Below are 17,908 nucleotides of genomic sequence, written 5' to 3' on the forward strand. Positions count from 1 at the left end.
ACATTACCTAGTTCTACTCTTCTCTTCAAGATTCTTATGGACAGTCTCTGACCTCCTCTGCTTCTGTGGTGAACAGACCTGGAGAGTCGGTCACTCTGTCTTGTACTGTCTCTGGATTCTCAATTGGAATCTACTGCATGCATTAGATCCATCAGAAACTAGGAAAAGGACTGGAGTAGATCAGGTGTATTGATGATGGTACATGTACTATATTTGCTCAGTCACTGCAGGGCCAGTTCTCCATCACTAAAGACACCAATAAAAACATGCTGTACCTAACAGAGTCACACAGTCACACTGACACAACAGACTCCAGAGCTGTACAAAAACTTACACAAGCACGTCCTCATGAGCTGTAAAGATTCCCTCAGCAGGAAGCTGCGCCCCAGAGACATTTATTATGAAGAACATCTATTCACACTCAGCACTCAGATCTTCCTCTTTATTCCAATCTCTTATAGCAGATATTAATATTAATAATAATCCCCATGTAATGTATCACATTTACATTATAATGTCTTATTTAACTCAAGGCAAATCAGCTCTAGGGCAAAGTTTCTGATGACTAGTTGTGATATATACTGTACTATTCTTGCTTTTATTCCTCCTATTTGTGATATCAGCTGCAGGAACACTACAGATAGATGGTTAATTCCTGAATCTGACAAGAGATCAAACAAAATGCAGCATCATTACTATTACATCCTAAATATAAATATCATCTGTAGGGGGCAGCAGCACACTTGTTTTCAAGAAGGATTCATGAAACTATTCAATTTAACAGCTGAAGGACTTTTATGTATTTATATATATATATATATATATATATATATATATATATATATATATATATATATATATATAAATCAGCCTCTTGCTCACCAGAAGTTTGTGTCACACGACTGAATCAAAGAGCTTGATGATGGAGCTGAGGGTCGCTCAGTACTACATCTTTTTTATAATGTTAACCAAAGGTACATGAGACGTCTTTACTGTATATTTCTGCCCTCACAGTATCTTGACTGTGCTGATGATAACTGCTAGGTGTCAGCAGTGATGAGATCAGACTGGACCAGTCTCCTGCTGTGGTAAAGAGACCATATTCAATGACAAGCCACAACCTACACTGGATACGACAGAAACCAGGGAAAGCTCTGGAATGGCTTGGATAGATGGATACAGGGAATAATGAAGGAACATATGCAGAGCCTGTGAAGAACCAGCTTACCTTTACAGAAGACGTCTCAGCAAGCACACAGTACTTAGAGGCCAAGAGTCTGAGGACAGAGGACACTGCAGTTTATTACTGCACCCGACAAGCCACAGTGACTGGAGCTGAGGAAGCAGCTGTACTAAAACCAGACAAACATGTTCACAGTGTTTCACAAGTCAAATGTACTGTTATCATTTATCTATTATGTATTATGGTTATTAAGAAGCTCAATTATATTTTGTTTACAATTGATTATAATACAATCCAGAAAGAAATAAATGTGTAGTAAACACTTTAATGTTAAAAATCTTACCCAGAATTCAGACTCTCTAAAGACCAGGTGATACCATTTCTGATCACCCATTATATCTGTACTTTTATACTGTAAGTTTGGCTTTAACAGCTTCAACAATGTTCATTTTCTGGTTCTCTAAATGACTCTGAATAAATTGTAGCTAAATTTCTCCATCTGCATCTGCAGGTTTTATGTGTTCAGGAGTCCACAAGAGAACAAATGTCTGTGCTCTCATAAATAGAGAACCAAAACTACAGGAATTAGAGGTGTAAGGATATATATACTGTAAATAAAAATATAATTGCTTAATATCATGTGACAATAATCATGATGATGTATTCAGTCACTTGTTCATCTTTAGGAAGTTTTTTATTCGGGTCAGGAACATTTCAGGAACACTGAGTGTACAGCCTGGACATGTTACACATTCACATGCTCTTTCACACCTAGGGGAAATTTAGCGAAGACGTGTCACCTGCTTCACTCCTGATTCAATTTCTTGAAGTAAATCATTTTAGTCTTTTGAGTCAGAAAGAAGTATAAAGAATAGTTTGAATGTCTAGCTGTTGATAGGTATTAGATTTCAGCTTTGTCTTCTGCTCACTAGAGATTACAATTCTTCTTCAGAATTTAAAAACACCTGATCTAGAATCTTCTCAGCTATTTCTCTCTGGATTCATCAGTTAAAGCCTCTAGAGTGCAGACTATACCAGAATGAACATCATGTTCTATTGAACGGTTTGATTATAATGTTAAATGTAGTTCATACTGTTCAGAAAACACTGCAGTATTTCACCATGTCAGAGTCAAATATAGAAGCAGTTATTCACAGCAGTTATTTCAACCATTTCTCAAAAACATAAACCAGGAAATTTGTAGATATGAGAATCATTTCTGTGTTAATGTAATTCTCTAGAGTGCAGCCTACACATGACTGATAACAACATAAAGGATTGTTTATCTAATTATTATTATTTTCATGTATGATGGCAAAGATTTAAATGAATTTGAGGGAACTGGAAATGGAGCAGTTTTCAATCATACCCACTGCTTATAATGCCAGGAGAGACTTTAACCATTAACTGTAATGTGTCTGGAGCTTCAAGGACTGACAGCAGTCACCTGCCCTAAATTATTTTCCTAGAACATCATGCCTCCATGTGTTTTATTCCTTCCTCAATCTGTCACTGAGCTCTTCTGCTTCTGTTATATTTTAGATAAAGGTCCAGGTCTTTATGTCAGAAATGTGAAATTATTCTCAATACAAGACCTAGTTACTGAAGTGTGTAAGCCTTGAAAGGGCAGTCTGTGTGAAAGAAGATTAACTGCTCATTAATACACATTCAGCTTCAGTTACAGTGATACACAGTGATGGATTAAAAAGTCATGAGATCTAATGAGTAAAGAGCAGTGATGAACCTGACAGCATGAAACACATCCAGAGTCTTACAGGAAGCTTTTTCTCATCTCAGCTGTTCCTCTGTGAATGTTTTTATATCTCTAGTGGGCGTGTCATGCAAATGAAATCCTGTATTTGAACCATTTATACTGAAACATTCAGCCCAACAACATACCAGCAGTTTGTGTTCATTTACAGCAGCAGGAATCATTTTAATTCTTTGAGATGGGACTAGGCAGTGTTTTGAGTTACTTTACTCTAGCAATCTTCATTCAATGTTAGTATTATTATTTATTTCATATAGTGAAACATTTTAAGTATTTTTCATACTTTCTTTTTTAACTTTAACACCTATCTTTGTGTGTTCTTGCAGATTCCTGCAGTCAGACACTGATCCAGTCTGATCCAGTGATCATCAAACCTGATCAGTCTCATAAACTGACCTGCACAGCCTCTGGATTAGACTTTAGTGGCTTCTGGATGGCTTGGATCAGACAGGCGCCTGGAAAAGGGCTGGAATGGGTTGCAATTATAACACATGACAGTAGTAGCATATATTACTCCAGCGCTATTAAGGGCCACTTCACCATCTCCAAAGACAACAGTAAGAAGCAGGTGTATTTGCAGATGAACAGCATGAAGACAGAAGACAGAAGACAGTTTATTACTGCGCCCGACACACAGTGATACTTCCCCTTAGACATCAGTACGAAGACACTACAGTCTTGCTACAGTCACATTACAAACTGACATTTTCAGATTCATGGAGGTCAAAGAACAAAACTATTTACTGTGTCTCTGACTTACATGACTTTACACTCCTTCAGGTGTCTGTGTAATGAGATTCAGTCAGTATAAAATTTTTCACTACATATTTTTTTTCAAACACAGGAATATTTCACAGTGTAACAGAGGTAGAACTATGGAAACATTTTAAAAACAGATGTTGAAAATCATTTACATACTATACACTAACTTAAATATTTTGTCTTAAAGAAATACAAACTAATTTAAACACCAAAGAACATTTTTAACTGTGATTATTAAAACCTGTAGAACACTGTGAAAACAATATGTAAATGAATATGCAAAATGTTCCCCTTACAGCTACATATAGAGAAATATCAGCCACGGTCACTGTGGGCTCTGGAGAGTTTAGCACTGCTTTTAGATAAAAGATGTTCCTTCCAGTTCTGCTGCTGCTGGCAGCTTCATCCTGTGAGTTTCACTTCAGTAATGAACTCAGAGCTGCTAGTAAATTACTGCAGTTATAATCTACTGTACATACATTTTTACTGAAATTGTGACATCTCTTTTTTTCAGATGTGGAATGTGCAGTAGAGCTCACTCAGGACACCTCAGTGATGTTAAAGCCTGTAGCCTCAGCTGTAAAGTATCTGTTTACTGATTTAAACAAATGTAAGCACCAAAGAACATTTTAAGAAATATGTGAGTTTAATATGTTAACATATCTTTTTGAATTTATGAACTTTACATATATTTTTGGAAGAGTCTTATTTTTTTTTTCTTCAAATGACATTAGACTAGCACACTGAGAGTCAACATCATAAAGACATGGTTATAACTGACCACTGATTCATTTGATTAAAAACTGTTGCCATCACCCACCCACCATTTACCATAATCTAACCTCTGTTTGCCATAATCTAATCCATTTTACCCCTGTTTGCTATCATCTAACCCTTGTTTGTTATAATCTAACCCAGACCTGGGCATTTCATGACCCCTGGGTCACAGCCAGCCCTTTGGCTGTCCCTGTCCGCCCCATGTGAAATTAGAAATCAAATGTAAATATGTGTAAGTCATGCACGCAATACATTTGCATTGCTTTTATTTTAAAGGTGACTGTTAATTTTATGTGTGTGTGTCTACGCAACCTTCATAGATGCTGAGTTAGCTGTTATCCCTCAAAAGTGTCAGCTCACGTAACAAGTTATGGAATCCTAAGTATTTATTTACTGAAGTCAGATGTAAAGCTGTGTGATTTGTTTGTGAAATGCAGATTGCTGTTTTTAAAGATTACAGTTTGAATTGCCTCTACAGAACTAAACATGCAGAGAAACACAAGAACTTGACTTGAGCAGCGACAGTGCGGTCAGTTAAAGGGCGGCTATAATCCATCCCCTGTTTGCCATCATCTAAACCCTGTTTGCTATAATTTTCTGGACAGAAAAATCTTCTTGTAGTTTGATTAATCATCTAAACCCTGTGTGTGTTTTAAACCAAATTGTTATTTTTTATTTCAAATTTGACTTTAAGGTGATTTAGGAGAGATGATGACATGTTATATTAATGATTCAAACTGGTCCTTCAAACATTTTGAAATCTCTTTCTACTGAAAACACTTTCTACTTTCTACACCAAATACCCCAAAATGCAGACTTAAATATAATATAGTTCAGCTATACAGTGAGCAGCATGTGGTTGTGGATTGAACACCTCCATAGTGGTCATGGACACTCCCTATTCAAATAGAGTCGTGTATAAACAGCATGTTCTTGGCTGCTCTAGTTTCCAGTGAGCTCTGTGATAGATAACACTCCCATACACTTTAAATCTGGGTGAAGCAGAACTCAGAGAAGGATGATTTTAGGACAGTGTATTTTACTGGTACTCATTTCATGTAAGTTTATGTTTTTTATGTGATGATTACTAGCATTATAATCATTATAAAATAACATTACCTAGTTCTACTCTTCTCTTCCAGATTCTTATGGACAGTCCCTGACCTCCTCTGCTTCTGTGGTGAAGAGACCTGGAGAGTCGGTCACTCTGTCCTGTACTGTATCCGGATTCTCAATGAGCTACTACATGAACTGGATCCGTCAGAAACCAGGACAAGGACTGGAGTGGATCGGGCGTATTGACAGTGGCACTGGCACTACATTCGCTCAGTCACTGCAGGGCCAGTTCTCCATCACTAAAGACACCAATAAAAACATGCTGTACCTAGAAGTGAAGAGTCTGAAAGCTGAAGACACGGCAGTTTATTACTGTGCACGAGAGTCACACTGACAACAGACTCCAGAGCTGTACAAAAACTTACACAAGCACGTCCTCATGAGCTGTAAATATTCCCTCAGCAGGAAGCTGCACCCTAGAGACATTTATTATAAACATCCATTCTCACTCAGCATTCATATCTTCCAATCTGTTCTAGCAGTTATTACTATTAATAATAATATTAATATTCCCCATGTTATGTATCACATTTACATTATGATGTCTTGAGGCAAATCAGCTCTAGGACAATGCTTCTGATGACTAGTTGTGACTATATATTGTACTATTCATGCTTTTATTTCTCCTATTTACCAGCTTTGGGTCAATGGTTAATTTATAAACACAGAGTCTGTTCAGCAACACAGAATCTGACAAGAGATTAAACAAAATGTACATGTTTTCTGCAGCATCATTACTACAAGCTCCTAAATATAAAAATCATCTGTAGGGGGCAGCAGCTCACTTGTTTTCAAGAAGGATTCATGAAACTATGAAATCTAACACCTTTTATTTAAAAATCAGCCTCTTGCTCACCAGAAGTTTGTGTCACACGACTGAATCAAAGAGCTTGATGATGGAGCTGAGGGTCACTCAGTACTACATCTTTGTTATAATGTTAACCAAAGGTACCTGAGACTTCTTTACTGTAAATTTCTACACTCACAGTGTCTTGACTGTACTGATTATGGTATGTTTTATCTGCTAGGTGTCAGCAGTGATGAGATCAGACTGGACCAGTCTCCTGCTGTGGTAAAGAGACCTGGAGAAACTGTGAAGATCTCTTGTAAGATACATGGCTTTGATATGACAAGCTACTACATGCACTGGATACGACAGAAACCAAAGAAAAATTTTTGAATGGGTTGGATATGTGAACTCTGGTTCAACAGATGAACCCACATATGCAGACTCCTTGAAAGGGCATTTTCTCCTCTCTGAAGATGTCTCAACAAGCACACAGTACTTAGAGGCCAAGAGTCTGAGGACAGAGGACACTGGGGTTTATTACTGCGCTCGAAAAACCACAGTGACTGGAGATGAGGAAGCAGCTGTACTAAAACCAGACACACATTGTAACTGAACTAACTGAAGTTGCTTCACCTGTAATTCATACACAGATATACACAGTCTGTATCTATTGACTGCCGCAAATAATCACCAATATATCTGGATATAACCTTAAATTAGTTGTGGCCTAAATTAGAACTTTTTTTCCATGTGTGCCTGAAAATAGTGGAAAAAAGCCCACAAGTAGAAATGGCAGCTTGCTGTGTGAATGTCAGCATGCTGTGTGAATGTGGTTCTGACTGTTCCTCAACCAACAAACTAATAGACATCCCAGTCCCAATACACACCTCTAGTCTCAAGCAGATCTCCTACCGGATTTCTAAAAACAAACCTCCTGTGTGTATTAGTATCTGTTCAGAAGACGTTACAAGATTACAACTTTACCATATCAACAATGCTACACTTATGTGGCTTGTCCAGTATATAATTCCTGTTGTAAAGGACAGAAAACAGATGATAACATGATAACATAACAATGATAACATACAGAAACTACAGAGAATGATGGCCTCTTTGTAAAGCTTGTTGTAGAAATGTAACTAAAACCTTCTGAACACAGCAAATACTAATTTATTGTGAAAGGTTCATTTTAGACAATTGTTGAATGAACATGTTCAGGTCAGTTTATCACAGAGGTACGTTAGTGTTTTGTTCGTTTCAAGCTAAGACGAATTCGTCAAAGAGGAAGAACGTTAATGAATAAATGAGTAAACCTGAGAGATCAAGATCATGCAGTATTAATGATGCATATCATGCAAATCCTCCACTCATGTCTCTTACATTAGGGAGGTCTGTGTGTGTGAGTGTGTGTGTGTGTGTGTGAGTGTGTGTGGTGAGGAGAAGGAGAGCAGCTGAGCATTTTACTTCACTTATCAAACAACAATGCTCTCATTATCGGTGCTGCTGCTGCTTTCAGCTGCCTTCTGTAAGTCTCCTTGTCAGCTGAATGAATTTAGATTGAATTCCTGGTTCATGAAAACGACTTGATGACTTTTGATGATGTTCTGTTGTTGTTGTTATTTACAGGTGGTGTTGGCGGTCTGTTACTGACACTGTTACTGAAAGCTTTCACAGCCGTTATGCAGAAAATGCAGTGCTATGTACAGATGTCTCCTGCATGGATCCAAGGAACTTCAATGAAATCAGAGAAAAAGGCATTCCAGGGACATCCATGGAGGAGCTCAGCAAATGCCTACTGCAATTTGATGAGCGTGCCAGTGTTGAGACATTGCAGGCTGAACTGGTTAGCATTGCAAAGCACTGGGAAAGACCGAAACAATCACTAATGGAGGACTACAACATTAGGGGTGCTGCTTCTACTGATGAAGCAGGGGAAGGCTCTGAGATTCCTGATGAAAGTGTGGACTTTGTGAGCAGAAGTTGTTCCACATGCAAAACCTGTCCAATATGCTGCTATCTCCTCTTGTCTAAGTACAATCTGCTTACTGATACTTATCATCATTGGTTTGGGCTACAAGTTCCTCCCCATCTATTACTCAGGTTGCCTGTGAGAGGACCTTCTCCACCCTGAATTTAGTGAAGACCCATCTGAGAACCTCCCTCAATCAAATGAACCTTGAAGCATTCCTTTTGATGGCAACAGAAAAGGAGATTCTTATGGAACTTGATAAAGATGACAAGATGACAACTTGACAAGATGGCAGAGAGCAGTGAGTTACTGCGCCACCTATTGGTGTACTAGTGCTACTTACTGTTTACTCTTACTAGTCTGTGCCATTGAGTGAACATTGTTATGTTACTTGCAGTGTTGTAGTTTTTGTTAAGTTTGTGTGTTTCTGATACTTACTTACTTCTTATACTTTTTATATACTGTAGTTCATTGGAATATACTTCTTTTAATATACTGATAGTATATGATACTGGTAGTATACATGTTACATCAACCAACAGGGTTAACCTGCAAGATTAGCAGTCTGGTGGATTACATGAACAGTGTGGTGGTGACGGCAGCAGCAAAGGTGGCCTGGGATGGAGTCAAATTCCCGGCCTGAATTTTTGTCCCAGTCCTCCACTGGCTATCAATACCACAAGCAATTTACTGAAGCACTTGACAAGGCAGCATTAACAAACACTTTTGAGTGATTGATGTTCATCGACAGATAACACTGTGGCAACAAATGTTAAGCAAGTGTAGTGGTACTGTCACTTCAAGGGTGATCAGGCTGGGACTTGATTGGGCTTTTGTTCCGAGGGTATAAAATGAGCAGTAGTGACATCACTGGGAAGCACCCCTACCTAGCATTGCCTCATTTCCGGAGTTCCGTGTGAATGCCTGTGAGGTAAGAGTTGTTACGTCCACATGGTGAACTGGTTGTTATGCCGCTTTACTCAAGACTGCTTTATTTTTTAGTGTGGACTGAGGAGCAAAACTGGAAGCTTGTATTCATCGTTAGAGGGAATCCTCTTGTGGGTTAAACTGATGATTATCAGGTACGTTACTATTCTTAATAAAGAGTTGTTTAAGTCCTTTAATTAGCAATCTTTAACTTGCCGGCATGTTTTGTGGCTACCCAGCTAACAGTTGGCTAAGCAACAGTGCAGCAGGCTTTTGGCTTTTGTGTTCGTATGACCATCGGCGAGAATTGCTTTCGCGGTTGCTTGTGTGACCATTAAGACGCCGGACTATTTTGTAAAAAGATTTACCTCATCGTCGTAACCGATCATCCAGACACCGTGATCTTGGCTGGTGTGGTGCACCTACTGGACCAAGCCATCGGTGTGGCAGAATCTAGGAGAGTTGCCGCTGGGTCTGCACCTTGGGTTCGATGTAATCCTTTTTCTTCCGCTCTAGCTCGCAGTGTTGGAGAACTGGGCAGCCCAATACTGATGTTTATTGTTTTATAATCCTCCAAGCTGAATGGCTGAAGGTACAGTGTTAAGTCACAGCCGGAAGTGGAGTGGGTAGGTGTGTTCGGCTCATACACTGGTGATTGTTTGGTTGTTTTGTGTACTGCTTTTATCTGCTATTTATAATAAAAATTTGTGTGGTCAACTCTGGTCTGATATCTGACTCAGCCGTAACTAAACCTGTGTCTGGTGAACTTAAGCAGAGGGTGAGTCCCCGGTAATAGGCCCCCGGGGTGGCGTAGTCGGTTATCTAGAGTCATGGTTCAAATGTAAGCGTAGGGAGAAAGGTTGTGGTGTTATCTAAGCCCAGACCCAAATCTAGTACTGCCATACAAGCAAAACTTTATTCTGCACCGGGAGTGCAGAAAGTGTCCAAAGGTGAGCTAAAAAAAAATGATTGCAGGCTACCAGTCAAGGTTTATAGGGATTTTAAGAAGTAATTAATAATGGGTTAAATTACATTTTGAGTAATTAAATTACTTTTCAGATAGAGTAATTAGAAAAGTTGTAATTTGTAATTCATTACTTTTTTTAAGTAACTTACCCGACACTGCTCCTGATTCAATTTCTCAAAGATCATTTTCATTTCATTGTCTGTACCGCTTATCCGATCTATACTTGGGTCACAGGGGGCCTGTGCCTATCTCAGGCATCTTCGGGTATCAAGGCAGGATACACCCTGGACGGAGTGAAGATCATTTTAAACATATGAATAAGAAAGAAGAAAAAGTATAGAGAATAGTTTCACTGTTGAGTTGTTGATGGATATTAAATTTCAGCTTTGCCTTCTGTTCACTAGAGATTACAATTCTTCTTCAGAATTTAAAAACACCTGATCTAGAATCTTCTCAGCTATTTCTCTCTGGATTCATCAGTTAAAGCCTCTAGAGGGCAGACTATTCCAGAATGAACATCATGTTCTATTGAACGGTTTGATTATAATGTTAAATGTAGTTCATACTGTTCAGAAAACACTGCAGTATTTCACCATGTCAGAGTCAAATATAGAATCAGTTATTCACACTGTTATTTTTACAATTTCTCAAAAACATAACCAGGAAATTTGTAGACATGAGAATCATTTCTGTGTTAATGTAATTGTGCAGCCTACACATGACTGATAATGATATAAAGGATTGTTTATCTAATTATTATTATTTTCATGTGTTATGGCAGATTCAGATGGAATTTGAGGGAACTGGAAATAGATCAGTTTTTGTTCTGACCATTACAGGAACTGTTAATTACATCACAATTTACAGATCATTAGAAATAATAATAATAAAAAGGATTACTTTCCACATAAAACAGGGTGTGAGTGTGATTAACAGCTGCAGAGCTGCACTCAACACAGCCTCTCTGGAATGTTTATGCAAATCTGCATCTCCTCTTGTAATATTAGCAGCGTGCTGATCTAGAGAGGAAACACTTCTCATTAGTCTTCCTTCAACACAAACATGTTAGCTTCAGCTCCACTGCTGCTGCTGGCTCTCGCCCCCTGTGAGTGTTTGCATTGAAGCTTTATTATTTTATCTGATCCTTTCAGTTCGACATATCGACCTTTTCTTTTTCTCTTTTCACAGATGTGTTCTGTGCTACTGAGCTCATCCAGCCAGACTCACTGCTTATAAAGCCAGGAGAGACTTTAACCATCACCTGTAAAGTGTCTGGAGCTTCTATCACTGATAGCAGCAGCCACCATGGAACAGCTTGGATTCGACAACCTGCAGGAAAAGCTTTAGAATGGATCAACAGCATTTATTATCCTGGGAGTATTGATAAGAAAGATTCACTTAAAGACAAGTTTGTTGTCTCTTGAGACACTTCCAGTAACACTGTGACCTTAGGGGGACAGAACATGCAGACTGAAGACACAGCTGTGTATTACTGCACTCGTGATCCACACAGTGACACGACAAGCTGCAGTGCTGCACAAAAAACTCATCACTATTCACTTCTTTAGTTAAATAACAATTACATTTTACTGAGTAACTAATCCGCAGCTTACAAACACTTCAGCTTTAATACTGTACTTTGATAATTATTTAACCAAAACAAATACAAAAGTTTACTCAGTTCATAATTATTAAGAATATGTTGCTGTTTGAAATGAGAAGCATCTGAATGTCCAGTTAATATTTCACCAGCTTTGGGTTTCAGCTTTTGAAAGTTTTGATTTCAGGGTACATAACATTGAATTTTTTTTTGTTGTTTTTTTGTTTTGTATATATGTATATTTTTTATGTGCATTTTATTATTAAGTATGTGCATTGTCATTTGAGTTAAACCTTATCTTGTTAGAGAGTCACTAATGGATCTTGTTAGCCCATTGGGTTATTAATAAGTATGTGTGTGAGTGACTGAGTGTGCCCTGCGATGGGTTGGCACTCTGTCCAGGGTGTATCCTGCTTTGATGCCCGATGACGCCTGAGATAGGTTGGGGGTCGGGACTTGTGTTGGACATTGAGTGAGCACAAGAAAGAACCAAGGGAAAACGGTAGGGCAAGGGGTGAGGCAGATTTGCACCACCATGCTCACGAGCATCGCTCAGGCCTGCAATGTTTTTTTTTGTTTTTTTTTCTTGTTTAATTATTATAAATTATTAGTAAAATATTTCTATTTTAGTTGTTTTACTTAGTGTTGTATGCATACCAGAAGTTCTGGGCCCAGTTTATTCAAATGAATATGTTGAGTACTGAGTAGCACCAATTGTACCCTTTTGTTTTCTGTGACTTTGTACGCTGTTGACTGAATTTTAGTTTCTTTAGTTAAGTAAAGTTTTAATACCAACCTCAATTGCTTAACTTCTACAGTATTAGTTGACACTTCATTTTCGTTTGATTATTTTTATATTCTACTGGTCATTAATGTTATACACCATTTCATTAACAGAGAAAAGTCCCGTAAAATAATAAATATATAATTTAACTTGATATAATAAAGTCAAGTGTTATTTGTTTTTTCCATCTGGTTGTTCTTCTAGTTGCTTTACTTAGACACCCTGGTTTGCCATAATCTGCACAAGGGTCTTAAGCCATTTCAGTTACAAGCATAGTGTCTAACCCACAGCACACTTATTTTACAGGTGTAGAGTGCTACATGAGTTCAAATGATACTCACAATAATTCCTCCAAGTCAAGTCAAGAAGCTTTTATTTTCATTTCAACCACATATAGCTAATGCAGTACATGGTGAAATGAGAAAACGTTTCTTCAGGACCCCGGTGCTACGTTAACATACAACAAAAACAGTACACAAAGTGCAGAAAAAGAACATGTGCAATGAAATGAAATAAAATGCAATTATGTTCAACTTTGAGAGACTGTAAAAAACAGGTAACAAATAACATGATTGTTATATACACTATATATATACATATACATATACATAGCAGCCTGACAATACGTACTGTGTATTGTGTACGGTTGAGGTAGTGCAATAAGTAGTGAACAATATATTTTGATTCTGTTCACACAGCTGAGAGAGAGAGTTTTGTACAGTTCAGTCCTGGGTTCAGTCCACCAAGGAATTTGGTGCTCATTTTCACTTTCTACCACTGTAATGTATTCGTAATGTTTTGCAGCAGTTTAAAACACAGTCACACAAAGTCATTTTTAAATAAAAAAGAAAACATTAATGAAAGAGTGTTCATTCTGAACTATTATTAATCCCTTCATTTTACAGGATTTTTTACCAACAGTTGGAATCAGTGTTTATTGACTGGATTCAGGAATAATACAGCATGTTTCCAGCAGTGTGTTGTGTTTAACACACAGTTAAACACAACACACAATGTGAGGTGCAATGAAGGAGGCAGCAGAGTTCAACAAATAAAAGAGAAAAAAAAGGTGAATCCACAAAATGCATTCTGTATGAGACTCATTCAGTATCACTCATTATCAAAAATAACTGTTTGTTTTTCATAAATTAGGATTATTTGTGTTACATATCACCTAAGATTTACATCTAGCATTTTCTTTGGCAGGTGTGAAATGTTTACTGTTTATATTTATATGTTCATGTGAGAAACTGAAGGTTAAGACATACTAGAGACATCTTCTCAAAGGCTTCTGGACAAAGAGCATATACTTTATACATTCACAAAGATTTAACAGACAAGTTGTTGGCATGAGCTCCTGACTGAATGAATCAGTGATGATTTGTGACCTGAATTATTTATTTAATTAATTTCACTTTTTATAAGACACACAGATGAAAAAGGCAGGTTCTGAACAGACGAGAATGTTCTTCTGGGTGTTACAGTGATACACAGTGATGGACTAAAAAGTCATGAGATCTAATGAGTAAAGAGCAGTGATGAACCTGACAGCATGAAACAAACCCAGAGTCTTACAGGAAGCTTTTTCTCATCTCAGCTGTTCCTCTGTGAATGTTTTTATATCTCTAGTGGGCGTGTCATGCAAATGAAATCTGTGATTATTTATTTATGAACCATTTATGCTGAAAAATTCAACCCAACAACATACCAGCAGTTTGTGTTCATTTACAGCAGCAGGAATCATTTTAATTCTTTGAGATGGGACTAGGCAGTGTTTTGAGTTACTTTCTTTAGCAGTGTTCTTTCAATGTTAGTATTATTTTTTTTTAACAAAAATATTTTATGGATTTTTCTTACTTTCTTTTTTTAAACTTTAACACCAATCTGTGTGTTCTTGCAGACTCCTGCAGTCAGACACTGACCGAGTCTGATCCAGTGACCTGGAGCACAGTGACATTAACAGGGCAGAACATTGGAGAGGATTGGATACATCAGTAGTGGTGGGAGTACAGATTACAGTGACAAACTGAAAAATAAGTTCAGCATCTCCAGAGACACTTCTACTAACACAATAACAATTGGAGGACAGAACATGCAGACTGAAGACACAGCTGTGTATTACTGCGCTCGTCACCACAGTGAGACAGAATAGTGGATTCCTCTTACAAAAACCTTATGAGACATGTTACACACATCCTCTCAATGCAACTAATAAATCATCTCAGTCACACTTTCACTTTCTTCTATTGTAATAAAGTTGTAATAGTTTGCAGTGTTTTAAAACACAGTCACACAAAATCTTTATTAAATAAAAAATAAAACATTACTGAAAGAGTTTATTATCAGTTTATTCTGAACTATTATTAATCCCTTCATTTTACAGGATTTTTAACCAACAGTTGAATCAGTGTTTACTGAGTGGATTCAGGAATAATACAGCATGTTTCCAGCAGTGTGTTGTGTTTAACACACAGTCTGTTCTCACAGTGTGAGGTGCAATAATTGAAACAACTGAAGGAGGCAGCAGAGTTTAACAAATAAAGTGAAAAAAGTGAATCCACAAACTGCATTCTGTATGAGACTCATTCACTATCACTCATTATCAGACAAATATTCATTTATTTTTCAAAGTTTAGGATTATTTGTCACATATTTCCTGAGATTTACACCAGATATATAGCATTTTATAAAAACAGAATATAAAAATTCATTCTATCTTCCTTTATCCCTCAACTGATTAATTGTTTCAGTGAAATGTTTACAGGTTAGATTTGTGTTTATGTGAGACATTGAAGGCTAAGACATGCTAGAGAAATGCTAAGAAATCTACTCAAAGTCTTCTGGATGAAGGACTTTGCCCCTTGTCGTTTCTTCAAAAAGGATAGAGAAAAAAGAAAAGCAGATGCTTTAAATTATTTCATCATTCACAAAAATTTAACAATAGACAAGTTGTTTGCATGAGCTCCTGACTGAATGAATTAGTGATTTGTGACCTGAATTAAATACACAGATGAAAAATGACAGGTTCTAAACAGACCAGAATGTTCTTCTGGGTGTTACAGTGATACACAGTGATGGACTAAAAAGACATGAGATCTAATGAGTAAAGAGCAGTGATGAACCTGACAGCATGAAACACACCCAGAGTCTTACAGGAAGCTTTTTCTCATCTCAGCTGTTCCTCTGTGAATGTTTTTATATCTCTAGTGGGCGTGTCATGCAAATGAAATCCTGTATTTGAACCATTTATGCTGAAACATTCAGCCCAACAACATACCAGCAGTTTGTGTTCATTTACAGCAGCAGGAATCATTTTAATTCTTTGAGATGGGACTAGGCAGTGTTTTGAGTTACTTTACTCTAGCAATCTTCATTCAATGTTAGTATTATTTGTTTCATATAGACAAAAATATTGATATATTTTTCATACTATTTTTAACATCTTTGTGTGTTCTTGCAGATTCCTGCAGTCAGACACTGATCGAGTCTGATCCAGTGATCATCAAACCTGATCAGTCTCATAAACTGACCTGCACAGCCTCTGGATTAGACTTTAGTGGCTACTGGATGGCTTGGATCAGACAGGCGCCTGGAAAAGGACTGGAATGGGTTGCAAGCATCTACAATAGTGCTAACATATATTACTCTAGTGCAGTTCAGGGCCGCTTCACCATCTCCAGAGACGACAGTAAGAAGCAGGTGTATCTGCAGATGAACAGCATGAGGACAGAAGACACTGCAGTTTATTACTGCGCCCGACACACAGTGATACTTCCCCTTAGACATCACTACAAAAACACATACTTACTATAGTCACATGACAAACCCACATTTTCATTTTCATGGAGGTCAAACAATCTAAATGTTTAATCTAAATGAGTCAGTGTACTGGATTACTGGATTGTTGTGAACATTGTCGGGACATTTACACTGATGCAAAGTTCCATACTTCAATTCAGAATTCATGCAATAAAAATATAAGCAACACACACAACAGTGTAGCTTTCCTGCATCCTTCAGGAGTCTGTGTAATGAGATCCAGTCAGTATAAATATTTTCCCTACATGCTGTTTAAAACACAGAAATATTTCACAATATGACAGAGTGAGAACTATGTAAACAGTTTAGAGTTTAAAAGTCATTTACATACTAAATTTAACTTTACTTATCCAGTTTTAAATAAATATAAAGTAACATAAGCACCAAAGAAAATTTTTCACTGTGATTATTAAAACCTGTAGAACACCATCATAACAATATGTAAATGAATATGCAAAATGTTCCCCTTACAGCTACATATAGAGAAATATCAGCCACGGTCACTGTGGGCTCTGGAGAGTTTAGCACTGCTTTTAGATAAAAGATGTTCCTTCCAGTTCTGCTGCTGCTGGCAGCTTCATCCTGTGAGTTTCACTTCAGTAATGAACTCAGAGCTGCTAGTAAATTACTGCAGTTATAACCTACTGTACATACATTTTTACTGAAATTGTGACATCTCTTTTTTTCAGATGTGGAATGTGCAGTAGAGCTCACTCAGGACACCTCAGTGATGTTAAAGCCTGGAGATTCTTTAACCCTCAGCTGTAAAGTATCCGGTTACTCAGTTACTGATGACAGCTACGCTACAGCTTGGATTCGACAACCTGCAGGGAAAACTCTGGAATGGATAAACTACATTTGGGGGGGTGGAAGCATTATTCAGAAAGAGTCTCTAAAAAGCAAGTTCAGTATTTCTAAAGATGCCTCCAGCAGCACGGTGACTCTGAGAGGACAGAACATGCAGACTGAAGACACAGCTGTGTATTACTGTGCACGAAGACCACACTGATGCATTTCCAAGACAAGTGTCATTACAAAAACACATGTGTACTGTAATCATACACTGAGCTCATATTTTCATAATCTACGTATTTGCACTAAAAAAACATTAAGACTGAAAAACATTTCACAATTAAACAGCATTTACTTACTAAATTTAACTTAGATATTCAGTCTTAAATAAATACAAACTAATTTAAGCACCAAGGAACATTTTAATAAGTGTGTGAATTTATTAACTTCACATATCTTTACAGTCTTATTTTTTTTTCTTCAGATGACTTTAGAGTTGGACACTGAGAGTGAAGTACAACCTCCATCATAAAGACATGGTTATAAATGACTTAACTGACCACTGATTCATTTGATTAAAATTGCTGCTATCACAAAAATCCCCTTTACCATACAACTGCATTGCTATTATTTTTAAGGCAATTACTTTAA

At 37.4% G+C, this 17,908-nt stretch overlaps 2 gene segments (V, D, J or C); both read left to right on the top strand.

Moving 5' to 3' along the window:
- Positions 1-5,511: 5,511 nt before the first annotated feature.
- On the top strand, positions 5,512-5,943 carry LOC131370257 (Ig heavy chain V region 914-like). The segment is given in 2 exon segments: positions 5,512-5,551; positions 5,636-5,943. Coding segments are annotated over 2 exon segments (348 nt in total).
- An 11,066-nt stretch (positions 5,944-17,009) lies between these two features.
- Positions 17,010-17,474, top strand: LOC131370265 (Ig heavy chain V region 914-like). The segment is given in 2 exon segments: positions 17,010-17,049; positions 17,155-17,474. Coding segments are annotated over 2 exon segments (360 nt in total).
- Positions 17,475-17,908: the final 434 nt, after the last annotated feature.

This window comes from Hemibagrus wyckioides, linkage group LG02, assembly GCF_019097595.1.
Source record: "Hemibagrus wyckioides isolate EC202008001 linkage group LG02, SWU_Hwy_1.0, whole genome shotgun sequence".
Classification (NCBI taxonomy): Eukaryota; Metazoa; Chordata; class Actinopteri; order Siluriformes; family Bagridae; genus Hemibagrus; species Hemibagrus wyckioides.